Source organism: Lepidochelys kempii, chromosome 22 (genome assembly GCF_965140285.1).
Source record: "Lepidochelys kempii isolate rLepKem1 chromosome 22, rLepKem1.hap1, whole genome shotgun sequence".
In the NCBI taxonomy this organism is placed as follows: domain Eukaryota; kingdom Metazoa; phylum Chordata; order Testudines; family Cheloniidae; genus Lepidochelys; species Lepidochelys kempii.
In genome coordinates this window covers 14,395,686-14,409,530 of record NC_136401.1, presented here as the reverse complement: position 1 = coordinate 14,409,530, position 13,845 = coordinate 14,395,686, and the positions used below count along the sequence as shown (strand labels likewise).

At 44.1% G+C, this 13,845-nt stretch overlaps 1 protein-coding gene across 8 annotated transcripts in view; it reads left to right on the top strand.

Annotated features, from left to right (window-relative positions):
* The window catches only part of GRAMD1B (GRAM domain containing 1B), a 333,312-nt gene that overhangs the window by 69,477 nt on the left and 249,990 nt on the right, over positions 1-13,845 (top strand). For all 8 annotated transcript variants that reach the window (XR_012155938.2, XR_012155937.2, XR_012155939.2 and 5 more), the window contains exon 2: positions 8,544-8,985. Coding sequence is in view for 1 of the 8 variants with exons in the window: in XM_078849894.1 (XP_078706020.1) it covers positions 8,960-8,985 (26 nt within the window). In the remaining 7 variants the exon portion in view is untranslated. The remainder of the gene's footprint in view (positions 1-8,543; positions 8,986-13,845) is intronic.

Sequence of the window (13,845 nt, the reverse complement as noted above, 5' to 3'; positions counted from 1 at the left end):
GCAGCAGAGGTAGAGAATATGCCTGCAGAATTGTTCAAAGCAATTGATGGACTCGGTATTGGTCTTATGTGAAAAATTTCTAATGATATACAGATGACTAGAAATTGGCGGGAGGACTGGATGAAGGGAATTTACTACATTCTGTTATAAAATACCGTCTCCCTGATATTGCACGGTAGCAAAGTTCTGCTCTGATTGGATGAAATAAAGGATAGACACTGAACTACCACCACAACAAGCTGGTTTCAGAGAGGGCTGAGGTACACAGGACCAAAAAGTGAATATCTGTCACACAGCTGAAAAATGCAGAGTACAATCACCCATCAATTATGTGCTTCAGTGATGACTCACAAGCGTTTGATATCATCTGACATAAACATCTTTGGAAGATATTGGCAGAACACTTGGCAACAACCACTGATCTAATGCAAAAAAAGATGGTCTGTAAAAACTGTTAGTGAAGAGTATGGACTATTCCTGAATGCGATGATTAACGGACAAGTGGCAGAGGCAGTAGATAGATTAAATTATCTGGGATCATATATATCCAACCAAAGAGGCTGTTTCAAAGAAATCAGAAAAAGACTCGGGATGGCTTGCCCAGCTATGGCTTCCCTTAAAAAGGCTGGGGAAAAGTGGCATCTTGAAATGTACAAGGTGTGACTGGTGAAATACCAAATTTTTTTCTACGGTGATATATGGATGTGAATTGTGGGAAGTTATTGCTGAAAAGAAAATTGAAGCTTCTGAAATGTGGTGCTGGCGAAGACTCTTGCATATCCTCTCCTGGATGGGGGAAAAAAGGACAAATGCCTATGTTAGGAATATTATTGGAGAGAAGCAGACTCTGATGTCGGAGATCAGTAGACACAAACTTGTGTACTTTGGTCCCACTAGGCATAGAGATGGAAATAACCTTGAGAAAGTTATTATGGAAGGAGTGGTGTGGAGAGTCATTGTAGTAGGGGACAACCAGCAAGGAGGTGGATGGGTAGTGCGTGGCAGATCAGTGGAAGGTCAGCTTTTGAGTGCTCAAAGTTAGCGATGGATTGTGAAGGCTTCTGAAAATTCTGCTATGATGTCACCAATATTCAGATGTAAATAAATGCATTTACTTATCTACTTAGGGAACGAAAGGTGCGGACTAGATGACTTGAAGTGACTAGATGGCTATGTGTGATTTACTGTGTCGTCCTGTATTCCAGCTGCCTCATTCAACACCAGAAGTTGCTAGATTTCTATATGGGTTTGTTGCTGGCTATAAAATAACCCATTTTTTTTCTGTTTCCCTGTTGGTATTCCTTATTGGTAGGATTCCCTCCAAATTACTTGGGGACGGGGTACGCCCTGCTGCATTTCCTGTTGGGATGAACAAGCCAAACTGCATCTGCCTTCAGGATTTTCTGGCCACCTTGTTGACTGATAAATGAATAAGGACCCCCTCCTTTCCATCCCTCCCGTTTAATTTCAGCACTTGGAATTATAAAACATGAGCCATAGAGGGATTTCTGCCTGGAAAAAAGCAGGTTACAGTTGTGAATGATTTAGATGTCATTGTACATTGCATAGCTCCCACGGCTTTCCCTTCTCAGATTGGGACAGAAATGAACAAGCGATCTTAACTGATTGTGTGTGAATAAGCAAAAACACAGGGTGATTGCAGAAGGCTACACATCCAGCATAAAATGGACAAAGGACTAGAAGCCAGGAACCCTTGAGTTCTAATTCCAGCTGTGCCATTGACTGAGTGTAGGGCCTTGGGAAAGCCACTAATCTCTCTGTGCCTTGATTTGCCCCATCTATAAAACTGGGATGATATTTATCTGCCTCAGTGGTTTTGTGAGAACTGTCTCAGTGCTTTGCAAATGTAGAGCTCTGTAGAACTGCTAAATATAACTATTAGAATTTACTTGCCTGGGGATAGCTGGCTTTTTGCCTGCCTGGGAAATAGTGTTATGTTACCCATTTGAACCTCTCCAGAAACTGTTCTTGAGTCAGAAATAGAACATCTGCTGACAAAAATGAGTTGCAGATTCCTAGTGGACAACTTTTTTTTGGAGGCAATGATTAGACAACTATCTTTCACAAACTGCATTACCTTCCTCTCTAGCTGAGCTCCATCAACCCTTTCTCTCCCTTGATAACGGTACCTCTACTGCAACCCCCTCGGTGTCCTCATGGGGCTTGAGATCAAATTCCCATTCCGCACAAAGAATGGATTAACCTTGTGCTAATTTTCTTCTGTGGGAAGTAAAATTGTACTGCTGGCTATATCTGTCAAGCTCCTCTGTTCCTGGCAATGTCAGTATGAGAATTAGAAGAGAAAATGAGCAAAAAATGGTCTCCAGTTGCATGGCAAGTATTATCATTAGGGTGTCCGCACTCTGTGCCTATTGAACTTCCTTCTGTTAAGTCTTTCTCGTGCTCTCTCTCCATTCTAGGAAAGTTACCGTCTCATTCCTACCAGGCACAGAGAACACCGTTTAGTTTTGTTGGCTCAGATATTTGTATCCATGCTGTTTCAATCCTATGGTTTCAAAATCAGGAGTGTTGCTCTGGGAACCTCAGATAATACCTGATGAACTCGATTTCTAAATAGGGCAGTTTTTGTTTCTCCACGGATTCACTCCCTGGTTTTGACTGTCTAAGATATGGGTAACATATTAGCATCATCTACAGAAGTGTACTTAACATACCCATCTCCTGACAGCTTTAGCTGTATGTATAACTCCAGTCATTGGTATGACTCAAATGGAATCATGACCTGTACGATGTATCTAGGTATTTATAATGCACCCATCATGTGTTATCTGTGTGTAGTGATATGGGCAGTACTCTGCACTGAAAGATTATGTGAATGTGAAGGGAGATGGAAAGGGAAGAACATTTTGTGGCATTGGGGGATCCTCTCGAAGGAACAGACCCCTGTTTCTATAATTTTTTCACTGTTGATCTCTGAAAATCTCTGATCCCTGTTTTCTCCTCTGCCCGCTTCTCACCCTTCTGGGCTGGTGCTGCAGCCACCAGACAGTGCTAACTCCCTTCTGCACCCGGTAATGGCACACTCTGATTGATCAGGTGGGCCATAGATGAAGAACAGGTGACCCTCCTGTCCTTTCAGAGTTGAAATGTACCCGGTTCCCTTTTCTAGAAGGGTACAGAACTTACCACCCCCAGATCATTAGACTTTGCCAATGGGGAGTCTCAGGGTATGGCTGGATGCGGGGAGGTTTGTTTCAAGGACACACAGTACAGAGGAGGTAGGAGGGCTGCTAAAAAAGTGCAATAGATTTATTTATATTTTACCTCATATTAGCCACATCTGAAGTAACGTTCCTGTGACCATAGTCAATTTGTGGTGCACTCACTTTGGTTCTGAAAGTAAATGTTACTGAGGTAACGTGTGGAGCTTTTTATTTCAGAGATGACATTAAATCATCAGACCTTATTGCCAAAATACCAGGGCATGGCTTTATGTAAACTGTGTCCCTGTAAATGCAGAGGAAAGAAGAGTCTAATGTTTAAAGCTTGCCTCTTCCCATGCCAGCAGCCCTGTGGGCAGACAGGAGCTGCTGGTGAGCGCACTGATTGCTGGGGCCTTTCCTGTTGGGGAAGAAGTAGTGAATTCAGTCTTGGCTAGGTTTTATTTTTACCCCATGTGGTGAGCTAGTGCTTTCCTGGCAGACACAGAATAATCAGGTACTGATTTCTGGGGAACTTTGGGATCTCTGAAGGTGTTTACTCCCCTTATAGCTCATTCAGGTAGGGGAAACTGATACGGGAAAATCCAGAGAATATCAGTGTGTGGCAGCAAAGTGTTGGTCATCCTTTCTCCAAAGGAAAGGGGGCTGAAGGAAAGCAATAATGGCGCAGTGATTTCACTGTTGTGTCATGTGCAGGCAAAGTACTACTGCTAGTCAACACAATGGATAATGCTACAGATGCTTCGTCCTCTCCATGGCTGTCTTTCAGACAATGATCTCAATGAGCTTTACAAATATTCATTAATGAAGGAAACTTAGCAGTACCTCTTTGAGTTAAGTAAGTAGTAGCCTACACATGTCACAGAGAGAGGTTGACTCTTGTCTAAGGCTTGATTTCACAGTGACAGATTTGGGAAGAGAACCTAGGAATCCTGGCTCCACACCTCCCTGCTCTAATCCTGTGAAGGATGAGATGACATTAGCTTTCATCTAATACTCTCATGAGTAGATCTGATAGGAAGGGTGTGACAGTTTGGGGAATCTATGTACAATATATGAATTCTGATTGATGTTATATGTATAGCTGTAACACACAATGTATATTAAATCACTCAGTCATTTACTAATAGGGGCAATGTCATGTATATCACACCCCAGATGTAGGATATAGGAAAAGTAAAAAGTCTATTTCCTGCCATACATGACACTTTATTATGATGATGATGATGAATTGGAGAGAAAATAAGGAATCACTGATGTTTAATGAACAATCTAAAGAGGATTCTGGAAGTTAGAGAAAACACGTGTAGGTTGACTTCAGTAATGGCGGAGATGCTAGAAACACTAATTAGAGATAGAAGAATTGGATATTTTAGACTGTTATCTGTTGTTCCTAGTTGCTTAAGAACTGTTAGAGCTCCACTTAAAAACTGTATGGGAATTGTCAGGGTACATTGCTTGTCCTATGATGTGTTTCACGGTGTTGTTTGAAGACCATCTTATGGGAAGGCCAGCACTAACATAATGGAAAGAGATCTGCTGGCACAAGCAGGGATATATTTTCCTGCAAGTAGGCCTTATCTAGATAGCTGTCCTTAGACTCATAGAATATCAGGGTTGGCAGGGACCTCAGGAGGTCATCTAGTCCAATCCCCTGCTCAAAGCAGGACCAATCCCCAACTAAACCATCCCAGCCAGGGCTTTGTCAAGCCTGACCTTAAAAACTTCTGAGGAAGGAGATTCTACCACCTCCCTAGGTAACGCATTCCAGTGTTTCACCACCCTCCTAGTGAAAAAGTTTTTCCAAATATCCAACCTAAACCTCCCCCACTGCAACTTGAGACCATTACTCCTTGTCCTGTCCTCTTCTACCACTGAGAATAGTCTAGAACCATCCTCTCTGGAACCACCTCTCAGGTAGTTGAAAGCAGCTATCAAATCCCCCCCTCATTCTTCTCTTCTGCAGACTAAACAATCCCAGTTCCCTCAGCCTCTCCTCGTAAGTCATGTGTTCCAGACCCCTAATCATTTTTGTTGCCCTTCGCTGGACTCTCTCCAATTTCTCCACATCCTTCTTGTAGTGTGGGGCCCAAAACTGGACACAGTACTCCAGATGAGGCCTCACCAATGCCGAATAGAGGGGGACGATCACGTCCCTCGATCTGCTCGCTATGCCCCTACTTATACATCCCAAAATGCCATTGGCCTTCTTGGCAACAAGGGCACACTGCTGACTCATATCCAGCTTCTCGTCCACTGTCACCCCTAGGTCCTTTTCCGCAGAGCTGCTGCCTAGCCATTCGGTCCCTAGTCTGTAGCTGTGCATTGGGTTCTTCCGTCCTAAGTGCAGGACCCTGCACTTATCCTTATTGAACCTCATCAGATTTCTTTTGGCCCAATCCTCCAATTTGTCTAGGTCCGTCTGTATCCTATCCCTGCCCTCCAGCGTATCTACCACTCCTCCCAGTTTAGTATCATCCGCAAATTTGCTGAGAGTGCAATCCACACCATCCTCCAGATCATTTATGAAGATATTGAACAAAACCGGCCCCAGGACCGACCCCTGGGGCACTCCACTTGACACCGGCTGCCAACTAGACATGGAGCCATTGATCACTACCCGTTGGGCCCAACAATCTAGCCAACTTTCTACCCACCTTATAGTGCATTCATCCAGCCCATACTTCTTTAACTTGCTGACAAGAATACTGTGGGAGACCATGTCAAAACCTTTGCTAAAGTCAAGAAACAATACATCCACTGCTTTCCCTTCATCCACAGAACCAGTAATCTCATCATAGAAGGCGATTAGATTAGTCAGGCATGACCTTCCCTTGGTGAATCCATGCTGACTGTTCCTGATCACTTTCCTCTCATGTAAGTGCTTCAGGACCTGTTCCATGATTTTTCCGGGGACTGAGGTAAGGCTGACTGGCCTGTAGTTCCCAGGATCCTCCTTCTTCCCTTTTTTAAAGATTGGCACTACATTAGCCTTTTTCCAGTCATCCGGGACTTCCCCGGTTCGCCGCGAGTTTTCAAAGATAATGGCCAATGGCTCTGCAATCACAGCCGCCAATTCCTTTAGCGCTCTCGGATGCAACTCGTCCGGCCCCATGGACTTGTGCACGTCCAGCTTTTCTAAATGGTCCCTAACCACCTCTTTCTCCACAGAGGGCTGGCCGTCTATTCCCCATGTTGTGATGCCCAGCGCAGCAGTCTGGGAGCTGACCTTGTTCGTGAAGACAGAGGCAAAAAAAGCATTGAGTACATTAGCTTTTTCCACATCCTCTGTCACTAGGTTGCCTCCCTCATTCATTAAGGGGCCCACACTTTCCTTAGCTTTCTTCTTGTTGCCAACATACCTGAAGAAACCCTTCTTGTTACTCTTGACATCTCTCGCTAGCTGCAGCTCCAGGTGTGATTTGGCCCTCCTGATTTCATTCCTACATGCCCGAGCAATATTTTTATACTCTTCCCTGGTCATATGTCCAACTTTCCACTTCTTGTAAGCTTCTTTTTTATGTTTAAGATCCGCTAGGATTTCACCGTTAAGCCAAGCTGGTCGCCTGCCATATTTACTATTCTTTTGACACATCGGGATGGTTTGTCCCTGTAACCTCAACAGGGATTCCTTGAAATACAGCCAGCTCTCCTGGGTACCATCCTAGGTACTTCTTTGGCTCCCATTACTGGAGAATCTGAACACCTTACAATCTGTTATAGCTTTATCTTCACAACATCCTTGTGAAGTAGAAATAAGGAAGCACTATTATCCTTAGTTAATATATAGCCCATCTGTGCCTCAGTTTTCTAAGCGACTTGCCCAAAGTCACACAAGGAGTCTGTGGCAGAGCAGGGACTTGAACCCCGGGTTTCCCAAGCTCTAGGTTAGTGCACTGATCACTGGACTGTCCTCCTCCCTAGGCCTTTGTGCTCTGACCCAGTCTTATTCTTAGGAAGTTAAATACTTTGAATTTTATAGCGGGCAAACCTCATAGCAAAATTTCATTCACATATCAATCTAGGATACTGATTCCCTCTCGGGTGGGGAAATATTAAATATTTCAATTCCTGAGTGTGACAGGGTTGTGCTGAGAAATGTGAAAAATGTGAGAAGATGGTCAAAAATAATAGGCTTCAAATGGGAAGTGTGCAAAGATCTTCACCTGTGGGAGACAGAAATGGGAAACAGTCTGTTCCTGTTTCTCAGCATCAGAGCAGAGAGAGTGTGCAGTTGTAGATATGGATCTTATGCATCTCTTTCATGATGGGTTTATTATAACCACACTGAAGCCAGATGTCAGCCTTTTCTTGTTAGGAAGTGGGCATCAGTGAGATTTCTGGGAGCTGTGGATGAGGATGTGAAACTCTCAGCATTGGGCTCAGCAGTTCTGATGTGAAGGGGATGAGGAGCAGAGTAAGAGGAAGGTTATCAATGAACATCTGTCGTTATAAATCTATCTGGAACAAATAGCAGCATCAAGCCTCTAAAAAACCCATGATCTTTGGCAAACACCCACCAAACCAATAATTAGTGTTGCAGTGGCGCTTAATGACCCTAACCAGACTGGAGCCCTCTTGAGTCAGGTGCTCTATAGACATATGATAAAGGACAGATCCAGACTGTTGAGAGTTTCAAAATTGGCTGGAGTATTATGCAGCCAATTTAAAATTAACGTGAATTTGATGTCCCAATCCCCCAGGAAGCTTTTGCAAATCACAGCCCACAATCTATAACTTAAGGCAAGGTGCAACAGGAGGGTAAACAAACAGATGGAGTGATTGGGGATGGAGGACAGGATAGCAGGAATATGAGGGTTTTTTGGGGTTTTTTTGAGACAGTAAGTGTGTACAATTTGTAGGTAAGGAGATGGCTTTATGCTGAAAAAAAGAGAACTGCAGTTAACCTGCTTTATCTCTGTACCTGCCTATCCCCTGTATTTCGCCCATCACCTTACTATCTAGGCACTCTTCTCATGTGCCCATCATCTATCACCAGCCTTTCATTACTTGCAAGCAATAAACACTTAACCCCCCAAATCAGTACATGCTGGCAGCAAATAAGAAAAACCCGACCCTTCCCGAACCAATCTGTTAAATGAAGCAAATGTTGTAAACACCTGAACGACTCCATCACTGGCTTCAACCACCTCCTCCTTCTTAGCCGTATCCCAGAGTGCTAGATATAAATGATTCAGCTTTGTTAAACAGCACCGTTCAAATAATAGCATCTCATTTGGATGCCATCAGCTTTTGCTATAAGTTTGCACAGCAGAGATGTTTTAAAAAACCCCACCAGTCTTTGCCTGATTCCTTTGAAATCTCTTTTTATTTTGTTAGGTTACATTACAAAACCCACATCATCTGGGAGAGGAGATTTGCAGCGAGCTGCGCTGAGAGGATGCACTGGAGAATGAAGACCTCCTTAAGAGAGAGGAGCTCCTGCCCAACAGCCAGCCAAGGGTTAACGAAATGAACAGCTCTTGTGCAGGCAGAGTATGTTCTTGGCAGTGAGTGGTGATCTGTGTTACAGTATGTGAGAGCAGGAGTGTGGAGCAGCTGGCAGGTTGAGCTTAAATCTCAGGATCCAGTGTCTGGCTTCAGCGAAGGGGCCCCCTCCTCGCCACTCCAAACCTCATCTCTTCCTCTGGATGGGGGTCCTTTCCTCTTCGCAGAGCAGGATTTGACTTGGGGATGCTGCCGTGAGGAGTTCACATCTGCAGCTTTGACAGGACTTCCCCCGACTGTCTGAATGAATGAGTGCCTTTCAGAGCAGAACCAGGTAAAACACTCAGCATTACTTTCAAATCCTTCCAGTCAGCCTCCTCTAAACAGGATGGGCCAAATACAGCTCTGGTGTAACTCTGCTGCAGTCAGTGGGTTTGACACCAGGGATTGGATTTGCTCCATTGTCGTGACACCAGGCAGATAACTTGCCAGTTTGATCTCTTAACATGAGAAAAGTATAGATCGTTTTGATGGTGATCTGTAACATCGTTTGCTCTGAAGTGTCCTGGAGTTTTATTGCCTTATACATTGTGCATACGGGTCATCAAAGTTACAGCAAGTGACTAGTAAAGCTATTAACATGGACTGAGAAAAGGTTGTGATGGGAAAGGTCTGCTTGTATTTTTGGAGGGGGTTGGTGGTTCTTCTCATATGCTCTGATGTACAGTGGTAGGAGTCCTTGTGATAGGCCCCTTGTTAACATGCTACACAACATAATGATAGAACATGTATGTGAGTGTACATGGAATATGCTACATTTTAATATAGCAGCGTATCTGCGAACACAGCATATTTTGCAGAGCTCTTGGACGCTGCTAAACACTTTCTCCATCTCTTTGCTTGAATTTAAACATCAAGCTTTTCTCCCTGGTGCCTGTGTCCCTTTTTGTGTGTTTCTCGTTTTTTGCAGTTTTTCTCACAGAACACAAATATTCAGCTTGGAGATTCAAGTATATGCCTTGGAAGTGGTATGCTTAGTATGGGATGGGACACCACTTGATGCAGCAGGGTGATCAGTTAGCCAATCCCTCTCACTGGAGCCTGAGCTCAGAAGCAATGAACAAGACCTAAAACAATCTGGCCACCCCTGTCATAGCTAGTTCTGTGCATATGCAATGCCATTGCTTTGCATTTTGGCCTGTGATGAGATCAAGAAATTAAACTAGTAAATAACAATGGTCTTCGTGTATTTCATGACAAGGTATACTATTTAACACAGCAGGTGAACAGGGTTCTCCAACCTCATGCCAGTACCCTGACACAGAGGCAGTTAAATGAGCAAGGATGTGAGCAGACATTCATTATTCTGTGTGAATGGGACAAAAGGAGACTAAACTTAAATACTGAACCCAATTGATAAAATTTACATCAGTCTAATTTTACTAGGAATGCCGCCTTCGGTAAAGGCCCATATGGCCCAGAAAAAACTGGTTAATATTTTCTAAAATCCCTAAGCCTGCTTGTTGTTAGAGCTGGTTGAAATTTTCTAAATGTCAGTGTTTTGACAAAAATTGAATCAAAATTTCAAATTGTGATTGGAAAACAGGAAGAAATTTAGATTCTTTCCATAAAATTTTTCCTGTTTTTAACCAATTTATAAGGCGAGCAAGAAAAATTTCAAATTTTGAAGTTTTAATAAAAATTTTTAATGACATTTCAAATTCTGAAAGAAAAAAGCTGAAAAAATTTTGACTAATTTTTTTAATGAAATTTTCTGCTTTTTTCTCTTCTCCCTGAACAGCCTCCACTCCCTCAGAAATTCTATGGATGCTTCAAACCCTGCTCCTGATAATAAGAATTGCAGTCACCCAATCAGAGCAGGGAAAATATCCGTGTGACTTTTGTGACTAATCATGGCTAACCTATTCATCTTATATTTGATATATCAAGTACTAAATATTCTCACCAAACAATTTTCAAATAACCCATACATTAAAAAACAAACAAAACACTTCCCAAAATAAATACAAATAAAAATCATAGAGTTAATAAGAGGAAATCATGATTGTAATGTTAACCTCCTGTGATTATTAACATTTCCGAAACAGAAAGAGGCTAAATTCATCAGGTAAATGATTGTTGTGAAATTATTTGCTCCACTCTCTAATATTTTATATACTATATATAACCAGAATGGCTGTTCAGATATGGGTCTCATTTTAACTGAAACAAAACAAAGTTTTGAAGAGTCTAGATATATGGTTCCTCATCCTTCTTTTGCTCATATTTCTTACAGATACAGATGGATAAAACGGGCTTGTGGACTTGGTCTTGCAAACCCAGGAGTGATTTAGATCTGGGGTCCCATTAAATCTATTTATTCCTTCCCTGCACTGCAAAATTCAGGACAAGGAATGCAGTGGTTGAGTGGTTTCATTTTTGGCCCAGCCATAGAAAGAACATGCTGCTTTCTCTTCAATATTGATTTCTTCTGTAAATATATAAATTTCTCCACCATTAGAATTTGTTGGTAATTTCAGTCCACTCCCAGGAGCTGAGAGGTCAGGTAGGATCAAGGGATCTTAATTGGCTTATAAGCGCCAGAAGGAAGTACAATTAATAATAATACCTAGCTCTTATGTAGTGGTTTTCATCAGTTGATCTCAAAGCCCTTCTCAATCTTTAATGCAGAGCACCACAGAATGGATGGTCCCTAAAATAACATGCAGGTGCCAGGGAGACACCCTGTTGAGATTCATTTCAGTCCTGTGTGAAATCCTCATGCCTCAGATTCTACTGCTTGTCTGATCAAAAAATCCCTTACTGCTGCAGTTCCCTGGCTGTGTCATCTGTGGTCCATGGGAAGCTGGCTGGTCACATAGGTTTGGATCTTTTCCTTGTGCCCAGCTGCTGACTTTCACTAAAAGGCAGCTGAAAATGCTTTTCCCAATACATTTCCATGTAAGCATTCGCAGTAGCTGCCTCTGGTTCGTGCTGTGATCATGAAGGGAGAGGAGATATTCTGCATAATCGTGACTGGGAGGGGAGGTGTCCACAGGACAATCTTGCTATTAAGAGGTGGTCCTCGCTATGGAAAACTTTGAGAACCCCTGCCTTAGCTCAGAGCATCAGTGCCAGGAGCAACACGTGCTGCTATCACCACTCATGGTGGCTAGATGGTGTCCCGGCTGCTGGACGGAGAGACGATGTTAGCACAGTTCTCAGGGTGAAGGGAGTTACTGTGGGTCAGTGAGCTAAGAGGAGACAGGAGAAGTACGTACAGTAGCAGTGAGATAAGCATTTTCTAAGAATATTGGTTCAAATTGTAAACAAATTCATTTAGACTGTCTGTTCCTGCGAGCGAGTTAACTGTTGGGAACATTTGTGGGAATGGAGAAATTTAAGCAAATGCTGGGGATAATTCTTAAAAAAATACATTTAAAAAGAATTACTGTTCATTAGGCTGCACAAAGGAAAAGGGAAGCTGATTTTGTACACCCAGTTGAGGAACAGAACCATACTGTGACTTGGATGACCAATCAAAAAGCTCAAATATCCACAGTGAGCTGCTCATTAATGAGCTACAGAGCTAAAAATTATTTAAGAACATAAGAACAGCCATACTGGGTCAGACCAAAGGTCCATCTAGCCCAGTATCCTGTCTTCCGACAGTGGCCAATGCTAGGTGCCCCAGAGGGAATGAACAGAACAGGTAATCATCAAGTGATCCATCCCCTGTCACCCTCTGGCAAACAGAGGCTAGGGCAGGGGTGGGCAAACTATGGCCCACGGGCTGTGTCCAGCCTGTCAGACATTTTAATTTGGCCCTCTAGCTCCTGCCGGGGAGCGGGGTTGGCCCTCTAGCTCCTGCCCCGCTCTGCATGTGCCATGGCTCCGGGGGGCAGTGACATGTCCTCTCTCTGGTTCCTACGCATAGGGGCAGCCAGGGGGCTCTGAATGCTGCCCCCGTCCCATGTGCCGCCCCCACAGCTCCCTTTGGCCGGGAACTGCGGCCAATAAGAGCTGCAGGGGTGGCGCCTGAGGATGGGGCAGTGCGCAGAGCTGCCTGGCCATGCATCTGCGTAAGAGCCAGAGGGGAGACATGCTGCTCCTTCCGGGAGCTGCTTGAGGTCAGTGCTGCCCAGAGCCTGCACCCCGGCCATCTCCCCAGCTGGAGCCCTCACACACCACCGCACCTCAACCCCCTACCCCAGGCCGGATCCCCCTCTCGCCCTCTGAACTCCTTGGTCCCAGCCCGGAGCACCCTCCTCACCCCAAACCCTCATCCCCAGCCCCACCCCAGAGTCCGCACCTCCAGCCAGAGCCCGCACCTCCAGCCAGAGCCCTCATCCCACCACACACCCCCCAACCCCCTGCCCCAGCCCTGATCCCCCTCCCACGCTCTGAACCCCTCGGTCCCAGCCCAGAGCACCCTCCTGCACCCCAAACCCCTCCTCCCTAGCCACAGTCCAGAGCCTGCAACCCAGCCGGAGGGCCCCCCCCCCCCCCGCAATTTTGTGAGCATTCATGGCCCGCCATACAATTTCCATACCCAGATGTGGCCCTCAGGCCAAAAAGGTTGCCCACTCCTGGGCTAGGGACACCATCCCTGTCCATCTTGGCTAATAGCCATTGATGGACCTATCCTCCATGAACTTCTCTAGTTCTTTTTGTGTAGAAAGTAGTCTGTGCAAACTGCCATAAGGCAGATGATGCATTAATCAAACAGAAAAAAGAGGCAGAACATATCAAATTATTTGTTACAACCCCATCAGAGGCTGATATCTATAATAAATGCCACCATTGCGAGCAGGAAATACATAGTCTTGAGCGCACTTGGAAGTATGCAAAACCTGATTAATTTGCAGGGAATGTTTTCTCATGTATATTTGGTCGCACTTTATGCACAGGTTACATTTATAAAATATAAAGGGTTAATAATTGACTATGGACCAGTAGTTATAAGTAAGTTAGAGACATGTTACAGTTGGTTATAAGCATGTCAGTGGAAGATATTATAGAGGGCTTTAAGCCATGACTATAAGGAACCTATTGAGCTGTTGGACTCGAACATCTATAATACATTAATAAATGACTAATAGATGTTTTAATAAATCCTTTATGAACCATTTGTAAATGTGCCCTTAACATAAATTCTGGCCATATACTCCATCCCGCTCCTGTTGCAGATGAT